The sequence below is a fragment of the Balaenoptera physalus genome, assembly GCF_965194825.1.
Source record: "Balaenoptera physalus genome assembly, chromosome: 9".
NCBI lineage: Eukaryota > Metazoa > Chordata > Mammalia > Artiodactyla > Balaenopteridae > Balaenoptera > Balaenoptera physalus.
The window spans coordinates 37,107,309-37,135,140 of NC_138888.1; the positions used below are offsets into that span (position 1 = coordinate 37,107,309).

The 27,832-nt window shown below is 41.8% G+C and overlaps 2 protein-coding genes across 10 annotated transcripts in view; one reads left to right on the forward strand and one right to left on the reverse strand.

Moving 5' to 3' along the window:
• Window positions 1-3: 3 nt before the first annotated feature.
• On the forward strand, window positions 4-27,832 carry HDDC2 (HD domain containing 2). Of its 3 annotated transcripts, none has more exons than XM_082474991.1 (6): window positions 4-157; window positions 1,406-1,527; window positions 3,384-3,486; window positions 9,932-10,000; window positions 13,961-14,099; window positions 27,692-27,832. In XM_082474991.1, exons 1-6 carry the CDS (start codon window positions 86-88, stop codon window positions 27,784-27,786), a joined length of 600 nt encoding a protein of 199 aa, XP_082331117.1. In that variant the 5' UTR covers window positions 4-85; the 3' UTR covers window positions 27,787-27,832. The 3 variants fall into 3 exon arrangements, with proteins under 3 accessions (XP_082331117.1, XP_082331116.1, XP_082331118.1); XM_082474990.1 differs by lacking the exon at window positions 27,692-27,832 and adding an exon at window positions 17,317-17,664; XM_082474992.1 differs by lacking the exon at window positions 27,692-27,832 and adding an exon at window positions 15,056-15,642.
• The window catches only part of TPD52L1 (TPD52 like 1), a 97,235-nt gene continuing 91,936 nt past the window's right edge, over window positions 22,534-27,832 (reverse strand). For 4 of the 7 annotated variants that reach the window (XM_082474938.1, XM_082474939.1, XM_082474943.1 and 1 more), the window contains one exon: window positions 22,534-23,175. In XM_082474938.1, the coding sequence (XP_082331064.1) occupies window positions 23,047-23,175 (129 nt within the window). In that variant the 3' untranslated portion in view covers window positions 22,534-23,046. Of the gene's footprint in view, window positions 23,219-27,832 lie in introns of all 7 variants that reach the window. The other 3 variants (XM_082474940.1, XM_082474941.1, XM_082474942.1) reach the window with 3 other exon arrangements.

A 27,832-nucleotide genomic window follows, 5' to 3' on the forward strand; every position in this document is an offset into this window, starting at 1 on the left:
GGAGCTTCAGTGGGCAGGGCTTCGGGGGAGGAGCTTCGAGCGGCGGTCGCGCTGCCGGCCCAGACCTGTCGGGATCGGTAGCCGCATGGCTGCGCCCATCTCGGGCCGCGGGGCCCGGAACCTGCTGCAGTTCCTGCGGCTGGTGGGGCAGCTCAAGGTGAGCGGGCGCCGGGAGGGCCGCATGGGGCCCGGGTCGCGGCTGCGCGGAGAGAGGCCGGGGCCGGCCGCGGGGCGACGAGGCTCCTGCTCCCCACCTGGCCCGAGGCCTGCCCCCTTCCTCCGTTCTCCCGGCCTCGTGGGGTGGGCAGAGGAAGCCCTTCCGGATGGATGCGGTCGTGCGTCCGGACCGTGGGCGGAGGAAGCAAGTGGCGGAGACTGCGTGGCCGGGTTGCTAGGACCGACCCCAGGCCGGGAGGAGTCCGAGCCGCGCTGTTCCCTGTGTCGGCCTGGCGCTCCGATGGGGCCGGCCCAGGCGGCCTTTCGAGAGGTTTCTGGAGGGGATCCGGCGCGGTGATGTGCTGGTCCCGCTGCCCGCGTCTGCCCCGAGTACTTTTGGGGCTCACGACCCCACAACCGGCCAAGTGGGAAGATCAGAACCCATTGGTCCTGCAGGGTTTAAGTGGAGTGCTTAAAATCTGTCTCACAATTACTTATAGAAATAACAAGACTTTTTTTTTTTTTTTTTTTTTAACGGAGGATTTTATGTAGCTCACACTGGAGTTACATCCCAGGGGTCCTCCTCCTGCCGGCCCACCCCTGGCCACACCCAGTTAATGATTTTGCAGAACTTCTCCAAGTTCAAAGCAGATTATCTGTTTCATGCCATTGTTTCTACAGTTTATAAAATTCTTTAGAAATGTAAACTCCCGAGTCTCACAGGATCACATCATGATCTGAGTAAAAGCAAAAGTCATGACTGGTGGGTAGCATGAAGCAGTTAGAAATGCCTTATCCTTTCTGCTTCAGAATTTGGAAGTCTGTCGCTTGTTCAAATTCAGAGCTTTCACCACGGTTTCTACTTGTGTCTAATGAGTTGTTTGAAGTAAAACTTAACCACTTCTTATAGTTAGGAAAGATAAGATACTTTACAGTTTTGTTCTTATGTTTTAAGGACTTGTATATGATCTGTACATCAGTACATCGATAACACGGAGTAACTTGACTTTTGGACTTACGTATTGTATACTTGTGAATTATTCCTCCCTCCCTCTCTCTTTCTCATTCTCTGCCCTCACTGGTTTATTTGATTCCAGAAGTTGATCATTTAGGTTAGTTAAGCGTTTTTTAATATGTACTGAAACCATGACCCAGCTTCTGTGCCCTATTCCCTGGACTTCTCTTGAAGAGCACCGTAGATAGTTAAAATACTTATTTTTATCAATTGTTTTCTGTTCATTTTTATCAGAGAGTCCCACGTACTGGCTGGGTATACAGAAATGTCCAGAAGCCAGAGAGCGTATCAGATCACATGTATAGGATGGCAATTATGGCTCTGGTGACCAAAGATGAACATCTTAACAAAGACCGGTAAGCTGTGAACTTTGGTGCTGGTTAGGGTCTGTGGGTATGCATGACTCTTCATGACTGAGGCCTGTGTCAAATTCTTGTAGCTTAATGTATATGTCAAGAAAAATTACTTGAGGCAAACCATACAGATTCAGGATGTGGAAGGGGCACTATATGCTAATCGCTTCAGTTGTTGTAAACTGTACTCTGGGTTTTCTCCTGGCAAGTGAAAGAGCCTGCTTTGGTCTCAAGGAAACTTAAGTGTGATGTGAGGGTTTCCAGGGCCTTGAAGGTAAGTGTCTTTTGTCTAAAATTGTATCCATACACTGTATACCTTTATTTCACCCCTTTTCTGAATAGTAGCACTTATTTGTGAAGTGACCTTTTTGAAACCGTATGTGCAGGAAAGAGCTGAGAAAGATATCCTCTCTCCCTTCAGTCAACCAACAAGTGTTTAAAATGCTTTTTGAGGGACTTCCCTGGTGGTCCAGTGGGTAAGACTCCACGCCCAATGCAAGGGCCCTGAGTTTGATCCCTGGGTGGGGAACTAGATCCGGCATGAATGCCGCGACTAAGACCTGGCTCAGCCAAAATAAATAAATAAAATAAAAAATAAAATGCCTTTTGAGCGCAGGACAAACTTTCCTAGCAATACAGTATAAGATAGTAAATAAAACCTAGATGAATTACACAGGCCCAGAGTGGCTTCCATACAGAGCACAAAATAAATTAAGTTAGAAAATTTAACCGGAGAGATCACCTGTTCTTGGGCGGTCTTAATGGAGGAGACAGAATCGGAGTTGACCTCTAAGGTGTTGATTAGGTGGAGAAGTAGAAGACAGCACATAAAGAGAAGGGCAGAGAAACCAAATCTCTGATGGTAGGAAAGTAAAGGTCTATTTTGGAATTGATAAGTGAATCAAATTGATTGAAACAAAGGTCCATTAGGGAGTCTCAGGAGCCCTGTTACTCTGTAGGTGGTGTAGAATTTAGGAGATTTTTGGCAGATAGTACAAGATGAGCACGGTGTCAAATGGAGAGGCACGTAAGAACAGTCTGAGATTTGAACTAGATGAGAGAGCAACTGCAGGCAGGGACACCTGTGAGACGGCTGTGAGGCCTTCTTCTGCCTTGGTGATGGTGGGAACATAAAACAGACTGGCCCTCTGGGGCATTTATCTCATGAGCTGCCTTTATTATTTTGATGATGTTTATCCTAATCACTAATCATTATCACTAATAATTATAATCATTTGTTGAATAATCAACATGTTTCAGGAACATAAATTATCAAATTTAATTTTCATACCAAAGTTATGAAGTATTATTACCCCTTTTTTACAGATGATAAAAATGAAGGCTGCAAAACTCATCATTTAAAGAAATTAAGTAACTTGGCAAAGGTCACACAGCTAATAGTTGTTGATTGCTGGATGCAAACTCAGATCTGTCCAACTCTACCCATTTCTCTATAAAGGGCCTCATTTTGACATCTGACTAGTACATTGGGGAAATGATAGTTTTTGAATTTTGTATCAGTTAGTAAATGCTATAACTAGATCACCTCCTGGCTTTTTAATCTAAAGTTATCAACCTTTTAAAGTGACATTTGAGAAACCAGCTATTTTTTTTTTTAATTCATGCTAACAATTTCCCCTGTATTCTCATGTACTGTGCTGAATATTAACTAGCAGTTTTGATTCAGAACTGTTGCAGGCTGGCAGAATATAATTACTTTAGAAAATACTGCATTAAAATAAAATACTCCATGAGTCTGGAGAAAGAAAACTATATTGTGTAACGTCAAAGTAGTATAGAGAAGGAATCTGTAGTGAATATAATTCTGTGTAATTATTCACCATTTCTTGCCTGGTCAGATGTGTACGCCTAGCCCTGGTTCATGATATGGCAGAATGCATCGTTGGGGACATAGCACCAGCAGATAACATCCCCAAAGAAGAAAAACATAGGCGAGAAGAGGTCAGTGTTGACTGTTGACTCCACAAAAGACCACCAGAAAAACCCACTGCTGAAACAAAGCTAAGTTTATTAGACCTGTTGCAGTAAGGGAGAGTACCTCCTTGACAGAGTTTTAGTAGTGTCTCAGAAAGGAGGGTCAAGGGAGGGTATTTATAGAGTTTTAGGGCCTGGGCTGGAGGATGTTTGGATGCATCTTACAAGAGGAGCTACTATCTTACAAGATGGGATTGCATAGAGTTTAGGACATAATAACTTTGGGGCGGTAGGGCTGGTGAGCCAAGGTCTTAACAAGCGTCTTGAAGGGCAAGCTGTTAGTGCTTACTCTATTTTGGGTGGTTTACAATCTTACCTTCCAGAAGTAAGGATTTCTTGGAATAAGCAGTGAATTGGTTTTGCTTATCCTAAGCCTTGTTTAACACAGAGACAGGACATTTTGTTGGTTTCAGTTCTTGTGGAGGGGCATAGAGGGGACCTGAACACAGAGTACAGCTAGTATGGCTTTCATTAGAACAATGGAAATAGCTGGAACTTGAAGGAATTCTCCATGCTAGTTTAAGCTCTTTGGAGAGAAGTTCTATAAAGCCCAAGAATAATCATTATTATAATTAGTATTTAGTAAATTTTAAATTAGTCCTTTAATTTAGTGGTTAAAAGTAAAGAAAAAAATTTTGTATTAGTAAAAAATGAATAACATCAATAAAACATTGTCTGCTGATTTGGACTCTAAATCAGAGCCCAGGGACAAAGAGGAAGACACATTTGAAACAGAGACTGGAAAATCCAGGAAGGTTTCTTTTTTAATGCTGAATGGCTAGTTCCCAATTCAGGGATTATAGCAAGCTGCTTTTACTGTAGGCCAGAGAGATTGATCCTAAATGTCGAAGTCAACAGATCCTTCATCAAGGTGGTTTAACAGGGAAGGTGGGCTTAAATACCTGTTCTGGAGCTGGCGGAGGCTAGAGCTCAGTAGCCAACAGCATTTTTGCCCCTCTAGAGGCAAGAAGATCTACAAGGAGTCTCAGTTTAGGAGTTCCAGCACAACCTAAGTTATGGTAGTAAGGGGACTAGTGTAAGGAATGTGTTCTTAGTGTAAATACAGGTCCAGAACACATGCGCATCATGACAGTCTGTAAAAAGGGAGGAGCTAAGGGACTGTTTCTCTGCAGGAGTCTAGACTGTCCTGAATAAAGAATTCCTAGGTTGATTGGCAGGATTAACACAAAAAGAAACCAATTAGCTCAAGATACTGAGTTGCGGAAAGGAGTTAGCCCCAAACCAGAGGATGTTGGGTATTGACATATGACATAGAGAAAAAGACTCCTCAATTATATAGCACGTTTCAGGATGTACGATAGTTTCATTCAAGGTTAAATGTATACCTTGTGGAGGAGAAATCACATACTGAAGTACCAGAGGGTGATCAGAGACCTTAAAGTGACGCAAAGGAAGAAGATAGCGTTCCCGTATAGGCACACAAGGAATGTGAGGTTCACTCCACAGAGGAGCGAGTCAGAACCTTCTGAAGAAAAAACATTCAGTAGGAAGGATCTCCAACCACTGGAGACAGAGAAAACCTACCTCTGCCCTGACAGAAGCTGAGTCCTGGCTAGTGACACCCCCCGGAGGGGCATAGAGGGAACTTGACACTCAGAGTGCTGCTTCTTCCTGGACGCCGTATCCAGGCAACGATGAAAAACCTGCCCAGCCTCATTAAACCTCCTGGCTGCTGCCCACTCCATCTGATTTACAGGAAAATAAATATCATCAGAAGGGACAGGGGAAGCATCTTAAAGAACCCCAAGTTCTTGGACAGGAAACCAAAGGCTTGGGGAGTGCTGATACTTCATTGCCTCTTCCTCTGCTAGTTAGGATTTGGGACAGAGAAAAAGATCTGGGAGGTGAACAATTCTTTATGCAAATGGTGTTTATGAGTAAGATTTGGATGTCTGAGCCATAACTTAAGATAATTAAATGAGAGTTTCTTGGCTCCTCGAGGTGGAATGCACATACTGAAAACCAGGAAGTATCATTTGCCCAGAGGCTAGCCAATGGCCTCAGAAAGGCTCTAAACCAAAGTAGGAATGGGAGGAAAAATACTTGATAAAATTGGAAGGCTGATTGTCTTGGAGGAGAGTAGGTATTAAGATGAAAGGGAGAATGAAGGTGTAGAAGAGAAAATTCAGGGGGGCCAAAAGTAATACTTGTAGTCTGACTTCCCTCCTAAACAGGATAAAATAAACTTTATATTATAACCCTAGTTGGTAAATGATGCCTGGTAGGGATCATTAAGAAGTAGTGGGATGAAGCTTGACTCTGGAATATAGCAATAGCAGGCTATATTCCTTTGCAAAGGGAAAACTTATTAAAACAGAAGGCAGAGTTATGATATATATGTACCTGAGAGTTAAAGTTGCTGAAGAACTAGAGGTTAAAAGGGGAAGAACCAAACTTTATTATGGCAGTAAACATGGCAAGATGGAGAAAGTGAAAAATACAGTGAACATTTTACAGAGTGCTTTTCCTGTGCCAGATAATGAGCACTTTATATATATTAACTATTGAATCCTCACAGCAATCCTTTCAGGTGGGTACCACTCTTAACCCCATTTTACAGATGAGAAACCTGAAGGACAAAGAAGTAACTTGCATAGGGTTCCACAGCTAGTAAATGGCAAGCAGGGTTTCAAAGCCCATCAGAATCTACAGTTTGTCATTAACTGTTGCACTCTTCAGCCTCACCAATGATGTGTGAGTGATGAATACTGCTTTCTGGGTGCGTGTCACAAAACTGACAGGCATTTGCTGAAAGCTTCACTCAGCTCAGAACTGTAGGCAGATTCTTGACATGCTTTGCTAACAGGAAGAAGCTAGGGAAATTATCACTCTAAATCTGTGTGAACAAGACAAAACTCAGTTTAGAAGTGGGAGTGGCAGGGCTCACCATCAGGAAGGGAAAGTCTGACATCTTCAGCCATTTGTCCTGGACTTTAATAAAGTCGATTTCAGTGGCTCATTTGAAAAGGTAGGCATGATTCTGTGGCATATGCGGCCAAACAAGGAATAACAACTAAGAGGTCTCAAAATGCAATTCTGATTGTATAATAACAAATGATATCAATGAGTTTAGGTCCAGAAAATCATTGCTCAATTTCAGGAAGAGAGCAAAAACGTATTTGTTTGCTATGTTTTGTTTTTTAAAAGACATGGTGATTTTAGTCACCAGGAAGCTTATTAATAAGTCAGTAATCATATGTGATTTCCAAAAGGCCAACTCAGCCTTGGGCTGCATTTATAGAAAAAGAGCATTTGGCATGATGGAAGCTTTGGTTCCACTGTGTTTCAGGGTCAGACCACATATCAATCACTATATTCAGTGCTGGGTGCATCGCTCTGAAGGAAATAAAGCAATCCCTTGTCAGAGCAGGACTTTTATGTTTATATTCTAAAAGTTTAGATTTTGATATGTCTCTGTACCTGTATGTTATTCAGTTCATTCTTTTCAAACAAAAGCAATGGGCAAACTTATGTTTCTAGAATAGTGTAGAGAAAAGCGATCTATTTATAAAGACACTATTAATTTTTGAAAGTGCAAAGTATTTTCTCAAGTGTTTTGCTGAGATTTATGAAAAAGAAACAAGGGAGAATACAGGTACAAAATACCCTAAATTTCATATCACTAAGGCTGCTGTAATGCTACAAACCATTCAAGATGGTGATGTTAGTTACAAGAGCAGATCGTTGACACTGGCCAATATGGTTTGCTCTGGAAGTGGTTGTATTCTATAACATTTTTTTCTCCCAGTAATAAATAATTATATATACAAATACTCATTTTTATTTTTATTGCTTTTTCCCATCTCACCATTTGATTTTATGTGAGACCTTTGCCACTTTTATATACCCACTTTGCCAAAAGTGGTTCTTACAACCATATTCTTTTCAAAGAGCCTAAGCTCTAGTTAGAAGAACTGGACCAGATTAAGAGGCATAGGATGAAGACAGTGAAAGAATTGGAAGCCATTTGAGAGTAGATTGCAGACCTCATGCCCCCAAAATGTGATATTTTAGAATCTTGGAGCAACATAGAAATGAAGGAAGAGATGGGAACGAGAGGGGCTCCTGGGACTTGGAGACTAGAAATACGTACTGAACACACCCTCCATGCTCCCACTCTCTCATCTCTGCTTTTCTGTGGGTTTTGGCTCTCCAGGCTCTACTCGGGGCTTCTGTCTCCCAGCCTCTGCTGGACAGCTCATGCAGATGGTCCCTGAGTGGCTGGTTTGAGCTACATGCCCATCCCTTGGACCAATCACTGGTCGCAGAGATTCTGGCCCAGCTGGCCCACTGCCCACCTGTTTGACATTGTGTTTTTATGAGGGAGGAAGGCAGAAGAGCTGGGGCTAGGCATAGTGGAAGGACTACAGGGGCAATTTTCAGCTTGATGTAAGAAAGTACTTTCTACCAATGCTGCCTAAAGCCCATTTGGGTAACCTCTTGAGGTGCTGGGTTCCCACCACTGGACATGTTTGTGGAGGGAGGATAAGAAGTGCCCAGGGATGCTGCTGGATGGTTTGCCTCGTTACCCTTTAACATCTCTTTTCAGTCTGTGAGTCTGTGAGCCTACGAAATGCTACTTGTAATTTCCTTTATGTTAATAACAATATCTGCCCATTTGTGTAGTGCTTTACATTTTGCAGTAAAAACATTTTAACAATAAAAAATGAACATAATGGTATACAAAAAATTTCTTTGAGATTTGTAATTCACTGATACTTTCCTATTCTCCCCACACTCAGGTTTGTCTGAACTCTAGTATGCTTATGGTTGACATTCATGTGGGCATCTTGCGATTCATCCACAAGATGTAAAATCCATAAAACTCTTAGAGGAAAACATAGGCAGAACCCTCTATGAAATAAATCACAGCAAGATCCTTTTTGACCCACCTCCTAGAGTAATGGAAATAAAAACAAAAATAAGCAAATGGGACCTAATGAAACTTAAAAGCTTTTGCACAGCAAAGGAAACCATAAACAAGACAAAAAGACAACCCTCAGAATGGGAGAAAATGTTTGCAAATGAAGCAACTGACAAAGGATTAATCTCCAAAATATACAAGCAGCTCATGCAGCTCAGTATCAAACAAAACAAACAACCCAATCCAAAAATGGGCAGAAGACCTAAGCAGACATTTCTCCAAAGAAGATATACAGATTGCCAACAAACACATGAAAGGATGCTCAACATCACTAATCATTAGAGAAATGCAAATCAAAACCACAATGAGGTATCACCTCATACCAGTCAGAATGGCCATCATCACAAAATCTACAAACAGTAAATGCTGGAGAGGATGTGGAGAAAAGGGAACCCTCTTGCACTGTTGGTGGGAATGTAAATTGATACAGCCACTATGGAGAACAGTATGGAGATTCCTTAAAAAACTAAAAATAGAACTACCATACGACCCAGCAATCCCACTACTGGGCATATACCCTGAGAAAACCATAATTCAAAAAGAGTCATGTACCACAATGTTCATTGCAACTCTATTTACAATAGCTAGGACATGGAAGCAACCTAAATGTCCACCGACAGATGAATGGATAAAGAAGATGTGGCACATATATACAATGGAATATTACTCAGCCATAAAAAGAAACGAATTTGAGTTATTTGTAGTGAGGTGGATGGACCTAGAGTCTGTCATACAGAGTGAAGTAAGTCAGAAAGAGAAAAACAAATACCATATGCTAACACATATACATGGAATCTAAAAAAAAAAAAATGGTTCTGACGAACCTAGGGGCAGGACAGGAATAAAGATGCAGATGTAGAGAATGGACTTGAGGACACGGGGAGGGGGAAGGGGAAGCTGGGGCGAAGTGAGAGAGTAGCATGGACATATACACACTACCAAATGTAAAATAGATAGCTAGTGGGAGGCAGCTGCACAGCACAGGGAGATCAGCTCAGTGCTTTGTGACCACTTAGAAAGGTGGGATAGGGAGGGTGGGAGGGAGATGCAAGAGGGAGGAGATACGGGGATATATGTGTATGTATGGCTGGTTCACTTTGTTATAAAGCAGAAACTAACACAACATTGTAAAGCAATTGTACTCCAATAAAGATGTAAAAAAAATAAAACATGTAAAATCCTTGGCCTCGCTTCTGATATTTCTGTAATCATTTCACACCCTCCTCATTGTCCTTTTTTGTGTCTGGTGTGCTGTAGGTCACAAAATAAGTGCTCGTGAATAAATACATATGAACAAATACATTTATTTAATGTACACAACTGCCCTCCTTGTAAGCCTAAATATTGTCCAATATCCTGCTGCCCCTTTGGGAGTTATTTGTAAGAGTTTGGGTCCATTATTTGGCATTTGTAGATGAGTTGTTAAATAAATGTGACTATGATTAAAACAATGATTTGGTATTTCAGGACGCTATGAAGCAGCTAACCCAGCTCCTCCCAGAGGATCTCAGAAAAGAGCTCTACGAACTCTGGGAAGTAAGTATATCTGATGGGTCGCTTTTTATCGTAACTGAATTTATATGGCTCATCAGTGTTTTATCGGACTTAGACTATCTCAATAAGCTGTCTCCAACTTGTTGCTTTTTCGGTCGTGTCAGTTTCTCACCTCCCAGCTGCTGCAGGAACTTCTCAGGACTAATAGTAATTTTTCTTCCCGTTTCCCCATTTCCCTTGTCACCGTAAAGCCTGGCACGGATACTGACTCACAGCCCCTGGATCTCCTGATGCATTGCTCTCATCCTCCAGCCTGTCAACCTCACACCCACCCACCCCCGTCTCTGGTCCTTGAAAGGAACGTAGGCTTTGGGGTAGCTCAGAACTGGGTTCCCACCTCACTCACCACTTGCTGACCTTGGGCTCCTTCCTCTCCCTGAGTCAGCTGTCCATCTCTGAAACCATTAAGGGGTGTTAGGGCTGAGTGAGGTCAAGGCCAGGTGCTGCCATGGAGCCCAGTGCGGAACGTGGGCCCTGTGGGCGCTCAGTCCCTCCCTGGTGCCGTGGAGAACGAGGACCGCCAAGGACCGCCAAGGCGGGTGGGCCGGAGGGAAGGGGCGGAAAGAGCCCGGCAGACTCTATGCTGCCACTACTCCCCCTCCTGGTGCTGTTTTCCAGCTGTGAAGGGAAAACGACCAACAAACCCCTGCCTACTGCAGTTACTCACTTCCCTCCAACCCCACTGACCCTCCCTTGCTTGAGCCTCTAGCCCCACCCCTTACGCTTGGGTAGCCCTGCCTCTCACTCTCACTTTTCACGTTTCCTTCAAAGCCCTGCTCCCTCCTCCTGTCTTCTGAACCTGACCTTCCACCTGTTCTTTCACCCCCTAAAACTCATATGTACCTCCAAATAAGACCTTATTTGGAGCTAGGATTCTTACAGAGGTCATCAAGTTAAAATGAGGTCATTTGGGTGGGGCGCTTTTCCAATATGACTGGTGTCCTTATAAAAAGGGGAGTTTGGATGTAGAGACACACATATTGGAAGAATACCATGTGAGCATGAAGAAGGCCATCTGTAAGCCAAGGACAGAGCCCTGGAGCAGTTCCTTCCCTCACAGCCCTCAGAAGGAGCCAACCCTGCAAATACCTTGATTTCCAATTCCCAGCCTCCAGAACTGGCAGATAATAAATTTCTGTTGCTTAAGCCACCCGGTTTGTGGTACTTTTTACAGCAGCCTTAGAAAACTAATTCTCTCTTTCTTCCTCCTTCCCTGATACTGTGCAGTGGCTACTTTATTATATTCTTCATTATTTTTAAATTATCTCTATATTCTCTCTCTTTGGCTCTTTACTGTATCTGTTAGAGTTTTGTATGGTTATAGCTAAAGAAAGCCTGTTTCCAACTCCCTTATCTTATGGATAAGAAGACTGGAGACTGAAGAGCTTTGCCTTGCCCAAGGTCTCTTAGCTAGCTGGTGACAAAGCAAGGCCACAAGCCTGCCTCCTAACTCAGCATTTTCTTTATGTCATTATGCTGTATGTCAATTAACTGAACAAGCATTTATAGTTCTTTTGTATTCATGATACTGTGTCAGTTACTTACTATTAATTGTAAGAGACCCTTGGTTTCCAGGGGCTGCTGTAACAAATTACCACGAACTTGGATGGCTTAAAACAACAATGTATATTGTCTCACAGTTTTGGAGGCCAGAAGTCCAAATCAAGGTGTAGACAGGGCCATGCTCCCTGAAGGCTCTGGAGGAGGATCCTTCCTTGCCTCTCCCTAGCTTCTGGTGAATGCGCCTTCCAGCTTTGACATCCTTGCCTTCTGAATACGTTGTTCGAGTCTCTGCCTCCTCAGTCAGGTGATGTTCTTCCTGTGTCTGTATCTGTGCCCAGATTTCCCTCTCGTAAGGATGTCGGTCATTGGATTAAGGTCCATCCTAATCCATTATGACTTTATCTTAATTTGATTACGTCTGCAAAGAGTCTATTTCCAAATAAGGTTACATTCGTACGTTACAGGTAGACATATTTTGTGGGAACACTATTCAACAGAGAACACAGATTCTCATATTAACTTAGCATGTTTTAGATTCATGTATATTGGCTTCAATACCAGATTTCCAAGGTTCAAATTACTGGCTCCTCTGTTTACTAGCTATGTGATCTTGGGCAACTTACTGAACCTCTCTGTGTCTCAATTTCCTCATCTATAAAATGGTACTAATAGTAGTATACCTATTTTATAGGGTTGCATGGCAATCAAATGAATATATGTAAAGCAGTTAGAATATTGCCTGACACATAGTACACTCTATTTTTCTGTCTCCAGTCCATATGTTCTGATTTTGATTTAACTTAGTACTGGTTACATAGAAAATGGCAGTTGATTGATTTCTGAAATGTTAATCACTGCTATTCACAACTGTAAATAGCTATCAGCCCAGAGGGTCACATCTAGTTAAAGTAATTAAATATCCTTGATTATAATTTATCTTTTACCATAGAAGTGTGAAGTCAAATTTTAGTAAGTCAAGGGAAAACATTTTCATTTTTTTCCTCGAAGTGTCACAGAAAGATATCCACCCTACCACCTGCATTTTGCTTTAAAGAAATAACCCTTTGAATCCCAAGGCAAAGCAAGAGGTGCTCCCTGCCGTATGCTGAATGCCTGGCACACTCACCTGCCCTTGGATTGGTTCCCAAAATACAGCTGAAGATACTGTTGGGTTAACAAGTACCCCTTAAAAAAGCCTCTCTCTGTTCTATCCTTTGAAGTACAAGTGCAGTATTTTGGCGGGGAGTTTGATGTACAGCAACATGAGGGTCCTGGGTCTCAGAGGGAGAGTCACTAGGAGGTGGGAAAGTGGAACACATAAAAGACAAACTTTATATATGTCAATACTTCATGTAGGGCCAATCTTTCCCCAAGGGAGAGGGAGGTAACCTTTGATCTTCCTCTCCTTTCCTCTCTTTCTCTTTCCTTCAGTCCTCCATGTTGAGAACCTGGAACTTGTATCTCTTTCCTGCTTGAAATCCTCATCCTTCTGTTGTTCTGCAAACCCCAATCGGAGCTGCATCTAATAAAAACCAAGAAATCTTCAGTGATTCACATCACATCACCCTGCTAAGAAAGCATGACAGGTTCATTATCTGAACACATCTAGGGTGGAATTACAAATGAGAACTTGGCAGGGAAATCAGTTGGGAATACTTTGGTCTTAATAGAAGAATGGTTCTATATAGTATTAATTGGGACTGGTGGTTTTGTGACATGTGTCATGCACTAAGAAGCAGACTGCCTCTTATTTCTGGTCTGCACTGAGGAGGGAGGGAACAAAGGGAAGAGGAAAGGTAAAAAAGCCACTCCCCGTCCACTGCCTTCACCGCCTCCCTGCCACCAACACATGCATACCCATGGCATGAAGAGTTCTCAGACCCTGGCTGTATCCTCAAGAGTCATAACCCGGAGGGACTTGATTAACTCCTCCCTATTTGGAAAGCAAGGACAGAGATTTCCATTGTAGAGTGGTAACCGAAATTAAATGAAAAAGCTAGAAATTCACTTCAAAAGGAAAAGGAAACATGACATTAAATGGAGAGGGAAATAACTTGAGAAGCATAAGATGAAATATTAGCTTGAAGTTGAAAAGACCTGCTCTACTCAGGTGGATTAAAGAATAATGATCTTGAAGACAAGTTACTAAACAGGAAGGAAAATGCTTGGAAGTGTCCAGGTGAACACCTGAGGCCTCGCAGGCATCGGGTGGAATAGATGGAGCTGTGAGCACCGCCTTCCCACATGCAGCGCCGCTGTTAAGCTGTGGAATTGCAGGTGACTAGTCTCTGTGGTGGGTTTGTATGCAGTGGAGAAATGTGGCTAGTACAGAATGTGCTTTTAGCTGTGACTCTGATTTCAGGTACCAGAATGAGAATTTTCCTGGAATAACCTATCATGCAGCCCTAATCATGTGGCTTTAATTGTCCCTTTACTTAGGAATATGAGACCCAATCTAGTGCAGAAGCTAAATTTGTGAAGCAGCTGGACCAATGTGAAATGATTCTTCAGGCATCTGAATATGAAGACCTTGAGAACAAACCTGGGAGACTGCAGGACTTCTTCAATTCCACAGCAGGTACGCAATGCTGTTTTCAATAAGCATCATTTGAGTTTGGCTTAATTTACTCCTAGTGTATATAATGTTAGTCATAACATTGTATTATATACCCACTGTTGTTACCCTCCTCTGACACTTTCGTACGGAGCATCTGAGAAGCAAATGGTGGGATTTATGGTATGAGGCGACCTGGTGCACAAGAGCATTGCCGCCCTGGAGTCTGTGCACCAGGTTCACGTCACACATACTAGCTGTGTGCTTCCAGGCAGTCTCCTGACCTCTCTGTGTCCTCTTTGAAGGATGGAAATCATAATACCCTACTTAAGACATAGGCTGGTTTTGAGATTCAAGAGCGATAATGTATGTCAAATGCATTATAATATGTAAGTGCTTTATAGATGTCAGGCCATGTTATGGTGGAGGTAGAAATAGAGATTTAAGAAGAGAAAACCCCAAACAGCTGAAGTCACCGTCGTCGTTATAGCTCTTCAGAGCACAGGCCTAAAGTCAAACCGCATGGGTTTGAATCCTGGTTCTGCCACATACAATTTATGTAACTTCCAGTAAATTAATACTTAACCTAGCTCTGGGCCTTCGTTTCCTTATTTTTAACTTGAGGATAATTACAAAATCTACTTTATAGGGTTATTTGAGGATATATGTGAAGTGCTTAGAATAATGGCTGGCAACAAGCCTTAGCCATCTTCATTGTGATTCAGCTTCTGGAGTGAGGCACCAGGTGCACTGACCGCTGGTGTTCATGTTGCTCCCTGGAGTAGAACTCCATCTCTCTCCCCCGGGAGTTCTTCAGGCTCAGCCCAGCCTCCATCTCCCCTGAGAATACTGTTAGCGATGATTTTGGGGGGACCCCTCTGGACCCTTTTGTGACCTCATCAAGTAGAGGAAAGTCCCAGCTCCAAAATATGATTTGCATTGTAATGAAGTTGATTTGATTTTCCTTCTCTCTTTTCCAGCCCCACTACCTCTGCCCTAGACAAGGCCCTCATTATTTCTGTATTGGACTGTTGTTATAACCACCTCATTTAACCCGCTAGGCTCGTGAGTTCATCCTGCATGTCTCGGTGCTTTCCTCCTTTGTAGATATAGGTATCGTCACCTCTTTGTTTTTTAAACGTTTGTGGCTTTCCTCTTCTGACACTTTTTAAGTCGTCTGAACAGTTCTGCAGGCCAAGACCACTCCGCTGTCTGGTTTCCTCTCCTAATCCTCCCTGTCACAGCTGAACGTTCCCTTCTTTTTGCTCAATCTGCCCTTGGTCTGCAGTTTGCCTTAGCGTTGTCACAGTCTGACCTGCATTCTCCATAATGATGTTCCTTGCTGGGTTTCTTTCCAAAACCCCACTTGCCCACCCTGCCCTATCGTAAGCTGTTTGAGGGCTGAGACCAACCAGCTTTGTCTGATCTGTCCTTGATATAGGTGATGCTCAAAATGTTTGACTTTGGTTCAATGGAATAATGTTGTAAACCAGGGGTCAGCCAGCTATAGCCCGTGGGCCACACTGGCTGCTGCTTGTCTCTATCAATGAAGCTTTACTGAGACAGCCACGCTCTGTCTTTCTCTGTTGTCTATACTGCTTTCACGCTACAGCAGCAGAGCTGAGTAGTTGGCAGCAAAGACCAAACAGTTCACAAAACCTAAAATATTTACTATCTGACTCTTTACCAAAAAAGGTTTGACCAATGATCGGGTTACTAGATAGCATATTTCCCCAATAAGGTAATAAAAATATGTCATGTTTATGTTGTTCTTTGCATTTTAATACTATTATCTTCTATTTTGCTACATTCACAATGAAAAATAGAAAATGAAACATGAGAATACTAGTACAGTCAAAAACTATGGGAGCTGGAAGGGTCATCTGGTTTAAACTCCACATTTTATTGAGGAAGAAACTTGAGCCTGGAAAGAGGGTGATGTGCCCACAGCTGAGTTGAGATTAAAATCCACTGCACTTTCCACTCTGGTGCACTATTTCTAGTAAAAAAATTAGTAAACTTAAACAGTGTAAATGATGTAAGAAATGGTTTCTTACCATTTCTTGCCCTGGTTTGGACCAGGGTAGTAATGGTAGAAAAAGTAAGAAGTCAGATTCTGGATATATTTTGAGTATAGAGTCGACAGGATTTGTGTATGGGGTGTTTGTGAGAGGAGTCTGAGGATTTTGGACTTTCCACTAGACAGGAAAGATGGGGGGAAGAATAGGTTTGGAGGAAGAAAATCAGGGGTCCCAGAAGCCAAGGGAAGAAAGTGTTTCAAGAGGGCAAGAGTAGCTGTCAGATTTAGCAACACGGAGCTGATCGGTGTCCTTGGTAAAAGCAGTTTTGGTGGAACGATGGTAAGTCTGACAGCATGACTTTTACACAGTGGGGCAGAGGGTGGCCTTGAAGCAACGAGGAGCGTGGAGGACAGGCCCTGGCCTGGTGGTAGGAGCTGCATGAGACAGAAGACAGCCGCGGCTGGAGGGGCTGCAGAGAAAGCTGTATCCTCAGGACGAGCAGGTGTCAGTTAGGGCAAGAAAGTGAAGGGGACATTCAGAGAAGAGATTGAGCCTAGCGAATCAATGGAATAGAGTTAACTGTGGAATGAAGAGCAAGCAACAAAAGGCACTGGCAAGAGAAGACAGTCAGGGAAGAAGAGACGGTGGGTTTAACCCCCCCACGTGCTAGCCACCATCCACCTAAGATAGCTCGGAGCTTGGTCGCTGCCCAGGGCAGAAGCCCAGAGGGTGCCAAGGAGCCAGGAAGGCAGCACAGACTAGCCGGTTTCATTGTAGATGTTTGCGTCCTGGGACAGCCCAGACCCCCTGGTCTTCCTATCAGTCTTTTTATATGTAGGTGCATTGTTCCCCACAACGAATTGCAGATTCAGAATGGACAGCGATTGTTCTCAGTTCTCTGGACTCCATCCTCCCTGAGTTTCCCTACAGTTCCTGGTAGGGGTATTCAGAGGCTGCCTGGTGAGGTTTTCCCCAGCTCTGCCTGAGCTGTAGTTCTTTGCCTGATTCTCATCCTCATGCTTGATAGCAGCTGGGGTGACGTAGCGTAAGCTCCGAGTGGTTGCCTTTGGCCTCTCTCCAGGACCTGGAATCTTACTCTGCGTTGGAGTGAAGTATGGGTCAGATCACAGACTCGAGCTCCTGACAAGCCCTAGGATCCAGCTGGAGAAACTGATGTATTCACTTGTCATTATCTTTTTCCCCATCTTCTTGCATTGCAGGAAAATTCAGTCACCCTGAGATAGCCCAGCTTGTTTCTGAACTTGAGGCAGAAAGAAACGCTAACATAGCTGCCGCCGCCAGTGAGCCACACTCGTGAGGTGCACTCCTGTAACAAACATTTTATTTTTCTGTTTCATGGTATTGTGTTTTGCCACCGTTGGTCTGTTGATTCCCCAGATGTGAGTCTGTTTATTTTCAATTGCCTTGACTCCAGCAAGAAACGTGATACAATTTGGACAGTAAAAGAAGCTACAGAACAGGGTGTGGTCCTGAAAATGCCCTGGATGAAGACTTGGAGGGTGGGGGGCTTTTTATGAACTGAATAAATAAATTTTGAAAACCTTAAACTTTGGAATATTTATTACTGATTTTAAGTCATCTTATTCTGAGTTAATAACCTACCTCCCTGAAGGCCAGATTCATTGAACAACAGAAAATTTAATTATGATTACTTTTAAGAAGATTCTTCAGCTGGCTTAGTGATAAGGATCCAGGAAAGACAAAAGTATCATAATGCATTCTGCCATCAGATGAAATGTTGCTTTATTCAGATTCTGCAGCCAGATTTTTAATTCACTATGATCTGCTTTAGGCCCCTGATCATAGACTTGTAAACCTGGTAACTGGTTCTGCCCCCACCCCCGCCCAATCCTTTCTGTCATTTGGGGAAATAAATCTGGGCATGCGATCTCAAATGGCATTTCTCTTCCTCTGTTTTTCCCTGGCTGATTTATATTCTTCAGACCTTGATGATAAGAATATTTATCACCAGACGAGAAATATATGAGTTATTACTGGGTCACGGGACCTTTTGGAGAGAACACATCCGACCCAACTTCTTCCCCTCACTTCCCTTTCATAGGGTAAGTAATCTGCCCGCTTGCCTTTACATGTTGCACAGCCACTGAATGGTGAGGAAAGGGAGGCTATCCACGCAGACCTGCTCAGTAGTTTGGGGGGAGCATAATGCCTGTCCCTTTAATTCAAATGTCAGTTTCCATTTGAAGAAGGCCTAAAAAGGCTGGCATGGTGAGAATGCTAGGCACCGTTTCTTTGGAAACTCTTTGCAGTATCCATGGATACCCAATCTGCCGGAAGCAAGGTGCATGATCTCTTTAGGAGCAACACAAACGTGTACATAGAGCTGATCTGCATTGAAAAGAGCAGTGCTTCTCTGCACTGAAATGCTGTTGCATCACAGCAACATTATGTAAAAAGCAGTAAATAGTTGAAAGTCAGCAAAGTCTGGTTATTAATTGGAGATATGGTTAAGAAGAAAACAACTGTATCTATCAGTGTTTTGGAGTTTTTTCTCCTGGCATGAAAACATGCACACAAAATAACCCTTGATAAAGTTCAAATATTTATAACCAGAAGATTTTATGTGGCCCTGGAGTTTTATTTGGGTTGTTTGCCTGCTGTAATTTTCATAAATCCACATAGAGACTCTCGAAGTCTTTACTGACTTTGTCTGACTGAAGTCTGACTTAAGTCAGACTTAATACTGGTCACAATCATTATCTCAGTTTTCCATTTACCTACCAAATGAGGGTTCACACTTAGTCCTAAAGCTTCCTTATTGGGCTAATATATTTAAAAACAAAATGTAATGGTGTTATAAATAAAATATCCTTTAATAAGGACAAAATGAAGATCAATAAAAGAAGATAGCTGTTGAATTCACCAGCCAATGTCTACAAATAGTTAAGCATTATCAATCTAATGTTTTTTTCTTCTTAGATACCTGTGCTACTTGTCTGGAATTGGTCTTCTGAATAACAAACCCTAGAACTATGTTGCCGAGTAAATAATTATTCTTGGGTCGAACTGTTGGTTCGCAGACTGGCTCCTCTACACGGACGGCAAGGAGAGACTGCAGAAGAGGCAGGCACTCCAGCTTAGTAGGTGGCCAGTTCACAAGCAAGGCAACTTACATATGCAGCTTGTCTGCGGCGGCCTCAAGACAAGATCTCTGCACTCGCCTGTCAGAATCTTGAGTTTATATAGAAGCTTTAACTGGCTTCAGTCAGTCATGTGTACCATCCAGATGGTGTCAACCATTTCTGTCTCAAGGCAGCATCCTTGAAACAGCTCCTAGTGTGGGAATGGTAGGTGGAACACACATTACACGCACAGGGATGGGGTGAGGAGCCTCCGATTGCCTGGGTCCAGCTCTCTGGTCAGCTGGTGGTCACATCCTCCTGATGACCTCCTCCAGCATGAACTCAACAAAAAAAGAATTCCTTGTTACCTCTTAGGAATGCGGAAGAGGCTACCCCGCCCTCAAAAGGAGGAGCAGCTGGAAGGGTTGGTCTGCAGGGGGCACCTCAGGCTAGTTCTCCCTGCCTGGTCCCTGGGGCTGATCCGGGTCGGGTGGAGATGGGGGTGGTTCCTTCTTCAAAACAATTCCTTGTTTTCCCATTGTTTGTGGGCTACCATTTCCCTAGCTCTTAGGTAATTCTCAATGCCCTTATATTTGACAAATACTAATTCTAACAGAATGGCCAACCTGTTCATCTTAAAGTCTTGTAACATATGCTCTGGGATAAATGACTAACGAAGTGCCTTGGGAAGAGCATCCTCTGTACCCTGCATTTTTATTTAAGTAACTTGCCAGCCTTTATAGACAAAGTGAGATTGGGGATGATTTCTGTGGGAGACTTAGGATTATGTTATTTGTGGTTTGCCTTGATATATGTACTCTTTATGGTAGAAACTGAAAGTCAAGTAGAAATAAAATAAAGAACTTTACCATTCTTAAATAAAGATTATCAAAAATAACCATAAGATTTTGCCAAATATAGTTTGAAATTATATTTGAATGCCAGGTTTGAAGAAGTTGCTTTACATGTCATATTTAAATCACTTTTTAACCTTATCACCACCTTACTTTATTGTACCCATCCACACTCCAATTTAATAAAAAGTGAGAGGAGAGGCTTGGGGTTAAAGTTCACAACCTTATGCACCACTTTACAGTGAAGTTCAACAACTTTCAAGCTGATGGGTAATTTTGGAACAATGCACTGTGGCAGAAGAGCCGCTTAGATTCCCAGAGTTCTCTTCACATTGACCACTGTGAGTGGCATGGCTTATCAGGACAGTTTGTTCTGTTGTCTACGGCTCAAGAGCAGATTTATAAGAAAATGTGTAATTTAGGGAAAGATACAGATTGCTTTGCTGACATGACCTACCAATTGTCATAGTCTATGAGATACGAGTTTAAGATAAATTTGCAGTGTAAATTTCTGAATATTTTCCATCAAAGCAACAGGATTTAAAAAGTAATGAATGGTTAAATTACAGAATGGCTTACTTAAAAAAAAAAGAACAGTTTATTTTGTAATCACAATTCACATTGGAATTTTCAATTATTGAGATGCATTTTTGGTATCATACATGTGGCATTTCGTATACTTGGCTGACCTGACCTGAAGTCGTTTTGATTTGTTAGCAAAAGGCTATGTCCATTGTGTGCAAATACTGTTCAGTACTTGTGGAACACTTTAAACTACTGCATGTGAACTAAGCCCAGCTGGACAAAATAGGGCAACTCAGCGGCCAGTCAAGTTGGGACATACTTGCCCATGCAAAGTCAGGGAGACACGAGCAGCTCCTGAGTGAGTCAGCAGTGAGAAGATGAGACCTACCAGCCAACAACTGATTTAATTATTCTACTCACACATTTCATGACAAAATGAAAAAAGATATGTCACGGCCATTATATCACTCCCAGATCAGAGGGAATAATTTTAATTAAAAACAAACTTTTCAATTAATAGAGGTGATGTGAATATAGTTTTTACAAAACTGATGAAATTAGAATTTTTGAAGAATGGTTTAAAATAAACAGCTAGGGACTTTCCTGGTGGTCGGTCTAGTGGTTAAGACTCTGTGCTCCCAATGCAGGGGACCCGGGTTCGATCCCTGGTCAGGGAACTAGATTCTGCATGCTGCAACTAAGATCCGGCGCAGCCAAAAAAAATTAAATAAATAAAATAAACAGATAAAATATATTTTATTTTATTTTAGCTTTGAGGCATTAACACTAATTTTCTTGATTATTTTTCTCCCTGATTTTAATACTGTGTTTTCAGACTGTAGGGTTGAGACTACTGTGTGCAGAAACGGGTTGGTGAATGAAAATATGTTTATAGCAACATAACTGCATTTTCTAATACAATGCAGCGTGCTGAATGCAATCAAAAAGAAGGTGGCAGTGAGTTGACGTACAAAAGGTGACCAGGCAACTGCAGATTGGTCACAGAGAGACCGAGGACACGCTGCAGCAGGGGGTGAGCAACACAGTCACAAGCCAGCTGGACAGGGTTTGGCTCCAACCGGCAGGCTGGGAGGATAAATTAGGGAGAATGCCAGCGCTCCTACTGGCAGGGCTCCTTTGTCCACTCTGGTTCAAGTTTATAGCCCCACACCTATTGCTCCTGAGGTTTCAGGCCTCAGAGATTACGCGGCCCTGAACCAGTTCGATTTTCAGTTAGGTGTACGGATTGTCCTGCTCCATTAACTTCAATGGACATGTTGAGGTTGGTCTTATTTCACTATTTACATATATCCACGTCTATTTAATAATAAGTTAAAAAATGAACAATGAACATACTATCTATCTATATTATGTATATTATATATTTATATATAATATATAGTTATATATATTGCTTATTTAAATTGTGAATTTTTAGTTGGTAGGTCTATTCTACATTCTACAGTGTATATTTAAAAAATGTAGCTATAGGGTGCTACTGACAACAAATGCTACCTTCTACCTAATAACAAATGTATGTTCCCATTTAGAAGAAAAAAGAAGCATATGATGTGGAAGGTAAACAGTACTGCAGAAATCTGATTGTACTGATTGATGCTTTTTTCATTCTTGTGAGCAATTTGCAAACTGGAAACAGTTGCAGAGCTCTGCTTCTCCCATTTTCTAGCCATTCCCTTTTCAGCTATCCCTTGCCTACTTAACTCAGTAGTTACCAAGTTAACTACTACTCTAGGTAGATTAGAGAGAATTTTAGAATCGTAGATTGTTTCAGCATCCTAAGGTAGCTGAGGTTATAATTACTTACATATCCTCTCTCATATTTTCCAAATTAGCAGAAGTTGATTTAAAATAACATCTGCAGAATTATACCTACCACCTTTCAAGGTCATCAGCAGAACTGAAACGTAAAGAAATTAAGAATTCAAAGTCGTCATTAAAATCAATTACTTTAATTGCTTAAATAAACATAAGGAATTAAAGTAGGCGAGGGAGATAGGAAGCAGTTTGATGAAATTCTCAGTGTCATCCCATTCACTGCTGGAGACAGTCAGAAAGAGCTCCATCCTGTGGACAGAACTGAAAGGGGGCACTGAGCCTTCAAAGACATGCACTTCGTACAGGAGTCCAAGCAAAAATCAAAGCAAATAATTAATAGCTACATGTTTGGAAAATATGTTGAATTACACAAAAAACAAGGGTCGTGACCAACTGTGTACCTGCTGAAGCCGACATTTTAAAAGATGACAATCTATGAATACTAAAGTGTGATGGTCATGTGGTCCATCAACACAAATTCAAGTGGAAATCACTTAATTAAACTTTCAGGAGAAGCCATTTGAAGAACAAGGTCAAGGCCTGGGTCTTCCAGTGGGATTCTGGTCTTCAAATCCGGATGCGCGCGGGCAGGGCAGGGTCCCTGGAGGCGGCTGCGGGCGCGGGCGGGGCCCTAGCACTGCAGCTCCTCCCCCTCGGCCCGCCGGGGACCGCCGGCCGAGCTCTGCGCGCTGGCTTGGGCCGTGGAGCTCAGCACCTCCTCGAAGCTGCCTCCGCCGTGGTTCGTCCCGCCTACTTTCGTCTGAAACGGGTTGAGACGCACACAGGCAGTTATTTCGTTATTTCTGTAATTTTAAAAATAAGATCGACTGCTTTCAAGTTCACAAATATACTTGTTTTCTTGAAGGGGGATGCAAAGGATGTAGAGAAGTTAGTTTCCTTTAGCAGGGGGCTAGGATATCATTCATATTTGGGTTCTGCTACTGGACTCGAAACTTTAATTTGTACACATTTAGCGACTCTCTCTTTGTCTCTTCTACATCTAAAATTCTCAGTCCCTTCAGGGGCATATGCAGATCTGTGGATTTGCACCATCTACTCACTCACCCAGAGAACCGATTTAATCATATGGAATTGGATATTAGATAAATTCCCCCAATTTCACAAATGTGTGAACGCCTTTTAGTGACTCCAGCTTGAGTTTTCCATTTGGGATTTAGCAAGGCAATCTGGATTTCTGAAAAATGTCTCTTGAAAAGCAGAGCGGTTCAATGGAACATGATTTCTGGTTTCTAATACTTGGAGAGTTGGAGATGAATCATGGCTTAAGCACTGCTCCTCTCACGTCTTTCCAGGCAGTTGTCTCTATAGGAGGAATATACCTGAAAATGCAAAGTTATGATGCTTCACGAGGCTCTCTTTTTGTGTACTTGTTATTGGCTAATAAGAATATAGTCAGGAAGAAATCAATTTATAATTAAGAAATATGGTTAAGTATTTTGAAAAATTCCTTATTATAAGGTCTCTCAAAAGAATATTTAATGGTCCAAAATGCTTAATGCAAGTCTTGTTAATGGCTGCATCGGCCTTCCTTTAACCATTAACAATTTGGAAAAATACTTTGAAGAAAAGAAAGGTATAGAATAGACGATGTTGCTCTTCCCAAAATGCTGCCTACACCTCACTGTCACTTATGATCACTCACAAGGACATAAACCACACTAGGAAATGTACCTGCCAATTGCCTGGCCTGCCCTTTCAAAACCTTAACCAGGATTTAAAAGCAGTTCAGTCATTGCAAATCACACACAAACTTTTCTCCCATTGTCACTAAAATCCCTCTCTGCCTCTGTAAATTCAGTTACTAAGTTGAATTTTTCCACTCTGCTTGAGATTGGAAAACTCATTCTGGAAAGTGACAGATTATAAATATTTTAGGCTTGGGAACCACATTGTCTCTGTCACAAATACTCAAATCAGCCATTGTAGAAAGCAGCCAAGATAATACATAAGTGAATGAGCATGGCTGTGTTCCATAAAGGCTGTATGAATGGACAGTGAAATGTGAATTTCGTGTAATTTAATTTTCAAATCACAAAATATTGTTCTTCCTTTGATTTTTTTTTTAACCATTAAAAAAAAAGTGAAAACCATTCTTAGCATACAGACCGCTCAAAAATAGGCAACCAGCTGAATCTGGCCCATAAACCTTAGTTTGCCGACCTCAGGGACAGAGCACTGATTCCTCCTCCACTCTGTGTTATCTTAGCACTGGGAAGAAGCAGGGGGTTGGTTTCAACTATCTGATTGTTCACTATGGTTATTTCTTTTCTGAGAGAGGCAAGATTAATTCAAAGTAATTAACTCTATTAATAGTTCCCATCCTCTTCTTTAGTCGCATTCTCTTTAGCAATAGAAGTCACACACAGTGTTGAAATCAGGTGAATACCAATTACTGATGTTTTCTTCTGGGCTTTGTTTTGTTCTTCTCTTCTAGTTCTTGATTTCTCAAATCAAAAGAGAAAAATAAAGAAGGAGGAAACCACTTGGAAATAAAGCAGTTTGGCCAAGAAAAGAGTGGACTAAAGGGGTTTCCTAACCATGTGGGTTTAATAACCACACACTACAATACTTTAGCCAAGGACCTGCTTAAGCAGAGATGTGAACAATAAGCTTCTCCCGCACCCTTCCCTTCAAAATGGTTTTTCATCCAAGAAGTTGTCACTGTGTCCCCAACATTATAATTGCTCTTTGCAAAAAAATTTTATTTGAATTACTGAACTGGGCTTCCTGATCTTTCATAATAAAAATATCCGGTTGAAAGGACACAAAGAAACAATAAGTATATCTTACCTTTTTTTATGGTTTTAATTCAGGCCATACAATGTGCTCACCAAAAAGTAGGGGCACTAAAAATACGTTCTGCTTGACATGGGTGCAGAACGGTCGGAGGGGATGTAGTTGCTCATGATTCACTGGAACATGGTAGAACAATCCAAATATGGTTTCATAGGAGCTGATTCTGGGTCTGTTTTCTGTTTGCTTGTTTTAGATGAAATAGAAATTGTGCTTATTGAGTGTACAGATGACACCAGCCAAGATGTCAAGTAATACATTGATGTATTACAAGGATGTAGGCAGAAAGGACTAAATTTTATATGATTTTGATGAATTGGCAAGTTTTTCATGGAAAATCAAACTATCTACACAATTGGGTATAAAATAAGAACGATCCATTGGGTGCAAATGCCAGATGGTGTGACAGACTGTGTGAGAAGATGGCAGGAACGGACCTCGCTTCACAGCAGAACACTATTTCTAATAGAACACAAATATGAACACGATTCCCTTTAAGTGGTGTTTGAAAAATCAAGCTTAAAGCAGGATGTGTGAGTGGAAATACAGCATATAGACCTGCAAGGAATTTCACTCATCTGTACTGATTCATGAGTCATTCCCTCAGCAGGAAATGACCTCAGGATTGAAAAGTTACAGAAGTTTTGGAGAAGATTCAGAACACAAAAGAAAACTATGCAGAAAATAAACTATACACAGAAGGTTTAAACATCTATTGTTTAGTCTGGAGGGAAAAAAAGGAATGAGAACTTTGTAATTATTGAGGAAGTGGGAGGTTTGACACACAGCATGATTATTAGCTATTCTCCCGTTGCCTGTGTGGGCAGAGAAAGAGAAACTAGGCATTGGGTGTGACCCAGGCGGTGGATGGGCTGTGAGTCTTGTTAAACCCATGGACAATCATGCAGACATAGAATCTGCTTTCAGGGGGTCTTGACACAGGCTAGTATCCAGATGGCTGAGTTAGTTTTGTGCATGTCTGAGGAAGGCAGCAGGCTCTGTACCTTCCATCCAGATGCGGTGAGAAAAGTGAGAGGCTGACAGTGTGGATTAGACACTTAAATCATGTATGAACTGTGAGCTAACCAGAGTTTCCTAAAAGCAAATGAAAACAGGTTGTTCTTTATTCTTCTTTTGCTTCTTCATACCTCCTTCTTCTAAAGGAAACCTAAAAAGTACAACTTCTCCTATGTCAGAACTTGACAACAGAATCCATCCTTCTTGGATTGTCTAAGGCTGAGAACCGAATGTTGAGAAATTAACTCCTGGGGTTTTTGGAATCTTTTGTTTTGAAACTAGATATTCTGGCATGAGAAATGTCTGTGACACTGCAGGTCTCTACCCATAAAAAGTTTTTCCTACAAACAGCGGCAATTTAATGGCTCCTCCGGGTCCCTAAACACTCAATAAACGATAACGTTGACAGGCAGAGCAGTAAAACTGCGCAAGTAGAGACTGCTGGTAAATGAAATCAATGAAAGCATGGTAAATGTTGAGTAATAATTTCATTCTTGAGCCTTAAACACCTTATCACAGGTCTGGAAAAGAGAAGACTATGTGAAAGCCTCTTCTAAGGGGAAAGACCCTCCAGGTCAAAATCAATAAGAGCATCTAAGACCTCGACTAAGGAATAACTTATACCCTCACAGACTCTCATCTGGCAGCACATGTGAGGGTCGTATGATTCAGAAGCAGCTGGGTAATCAGCACGAGCCTATATGTGCTTTTGATCTGATTAAAGATCACACATATTCTTAATTTTCCCAGTAATAGGGAAATACAGAAATGGATTGTATGTAAAATAGTGATAATGATATCAAGATGTAATTAAGTTTAGGTGGTATCTTTAAAAAATCTTAGTAGTATCAATGACTTTTCGTGTTTTAAACGTTCTATACATTTAGGACTAGACTGATTTTACTTTTGCTCTTTTATCCTCTGTACTTTAACTTATCTATGCTCAAACAATAAATTCAATGAATTTTTTTGTTAGCACCTACTATAGAACAGGCATATTTTCAGTTTATACCCAGGGAACAAATGCACTATTACAAAATTTTGCATTTTGTGATTCAGCTTTATTTTCCCTCCATGATACCCATGCTGTGCTGTGCTCAGTACGTGAGTGGAGTAGGCAAGTGGTGTTGATGGGCGGTGGATGGCAGGATAGCACGTGGAGCCAAGTTCATTTCTACTGGTCCATGTCCAAACCAGAGGAGCTCTGAGCTGTTATTGAACTTTCACTTACACTCTAATTTCAGAGTTCATAGATCCTTTGTCCTATCCACAGTCATCTATCACATATCTGCTTCTTGGGGGATAGCATTAAGAGTTCTAACCAGTGAACAGATCAACACAAATCCCAATTTGCTTTCATGAACAGTTCACTTCTGAATGATTTATTTATATAAACAACTTGGTATGGCTACAGTAACACTATTCAATATTGGTTTTCTTTATAGATTTATATGTGAAGAAAAGTGACTATGTGCACCGCTGCCTTCTTGGCTGCATCAAATGCTGGTGGTCCCGCCTTTGGAGCCAACGGCAGCAATGACTAAGCTGTCCTGATTCAATGAACCCAGCGACACAAAATTCACTTC

What these genes read in the sequence shown, in the direction of transcription:
- HDDC2 (XM_082474990.1), top strand. Translation starts at nt 86, where the DNA reads ATGGCTGCGCCCATCTCGGGCCGCGGGGCCCGGAACCTGCTGCAGTTC. An exon ending in AGCTCTACGAACTCTGGGAA is followed by an intron (nt 10,001 to 13,960) that starts GTAAGTATATCT and finishes CCCTTTACTTAG; the next exon opens with GAATATGAGACCCAATCTAG. An exon ending in CTTCTTCAATTCCACAGCAG is followed by an intron (nt 14,100 to 17,316) that starts GTACGCAATGCT and finishes CTTGCATTGCAG; the next exon opens with GAAAATTCAGTCACCCTGAG.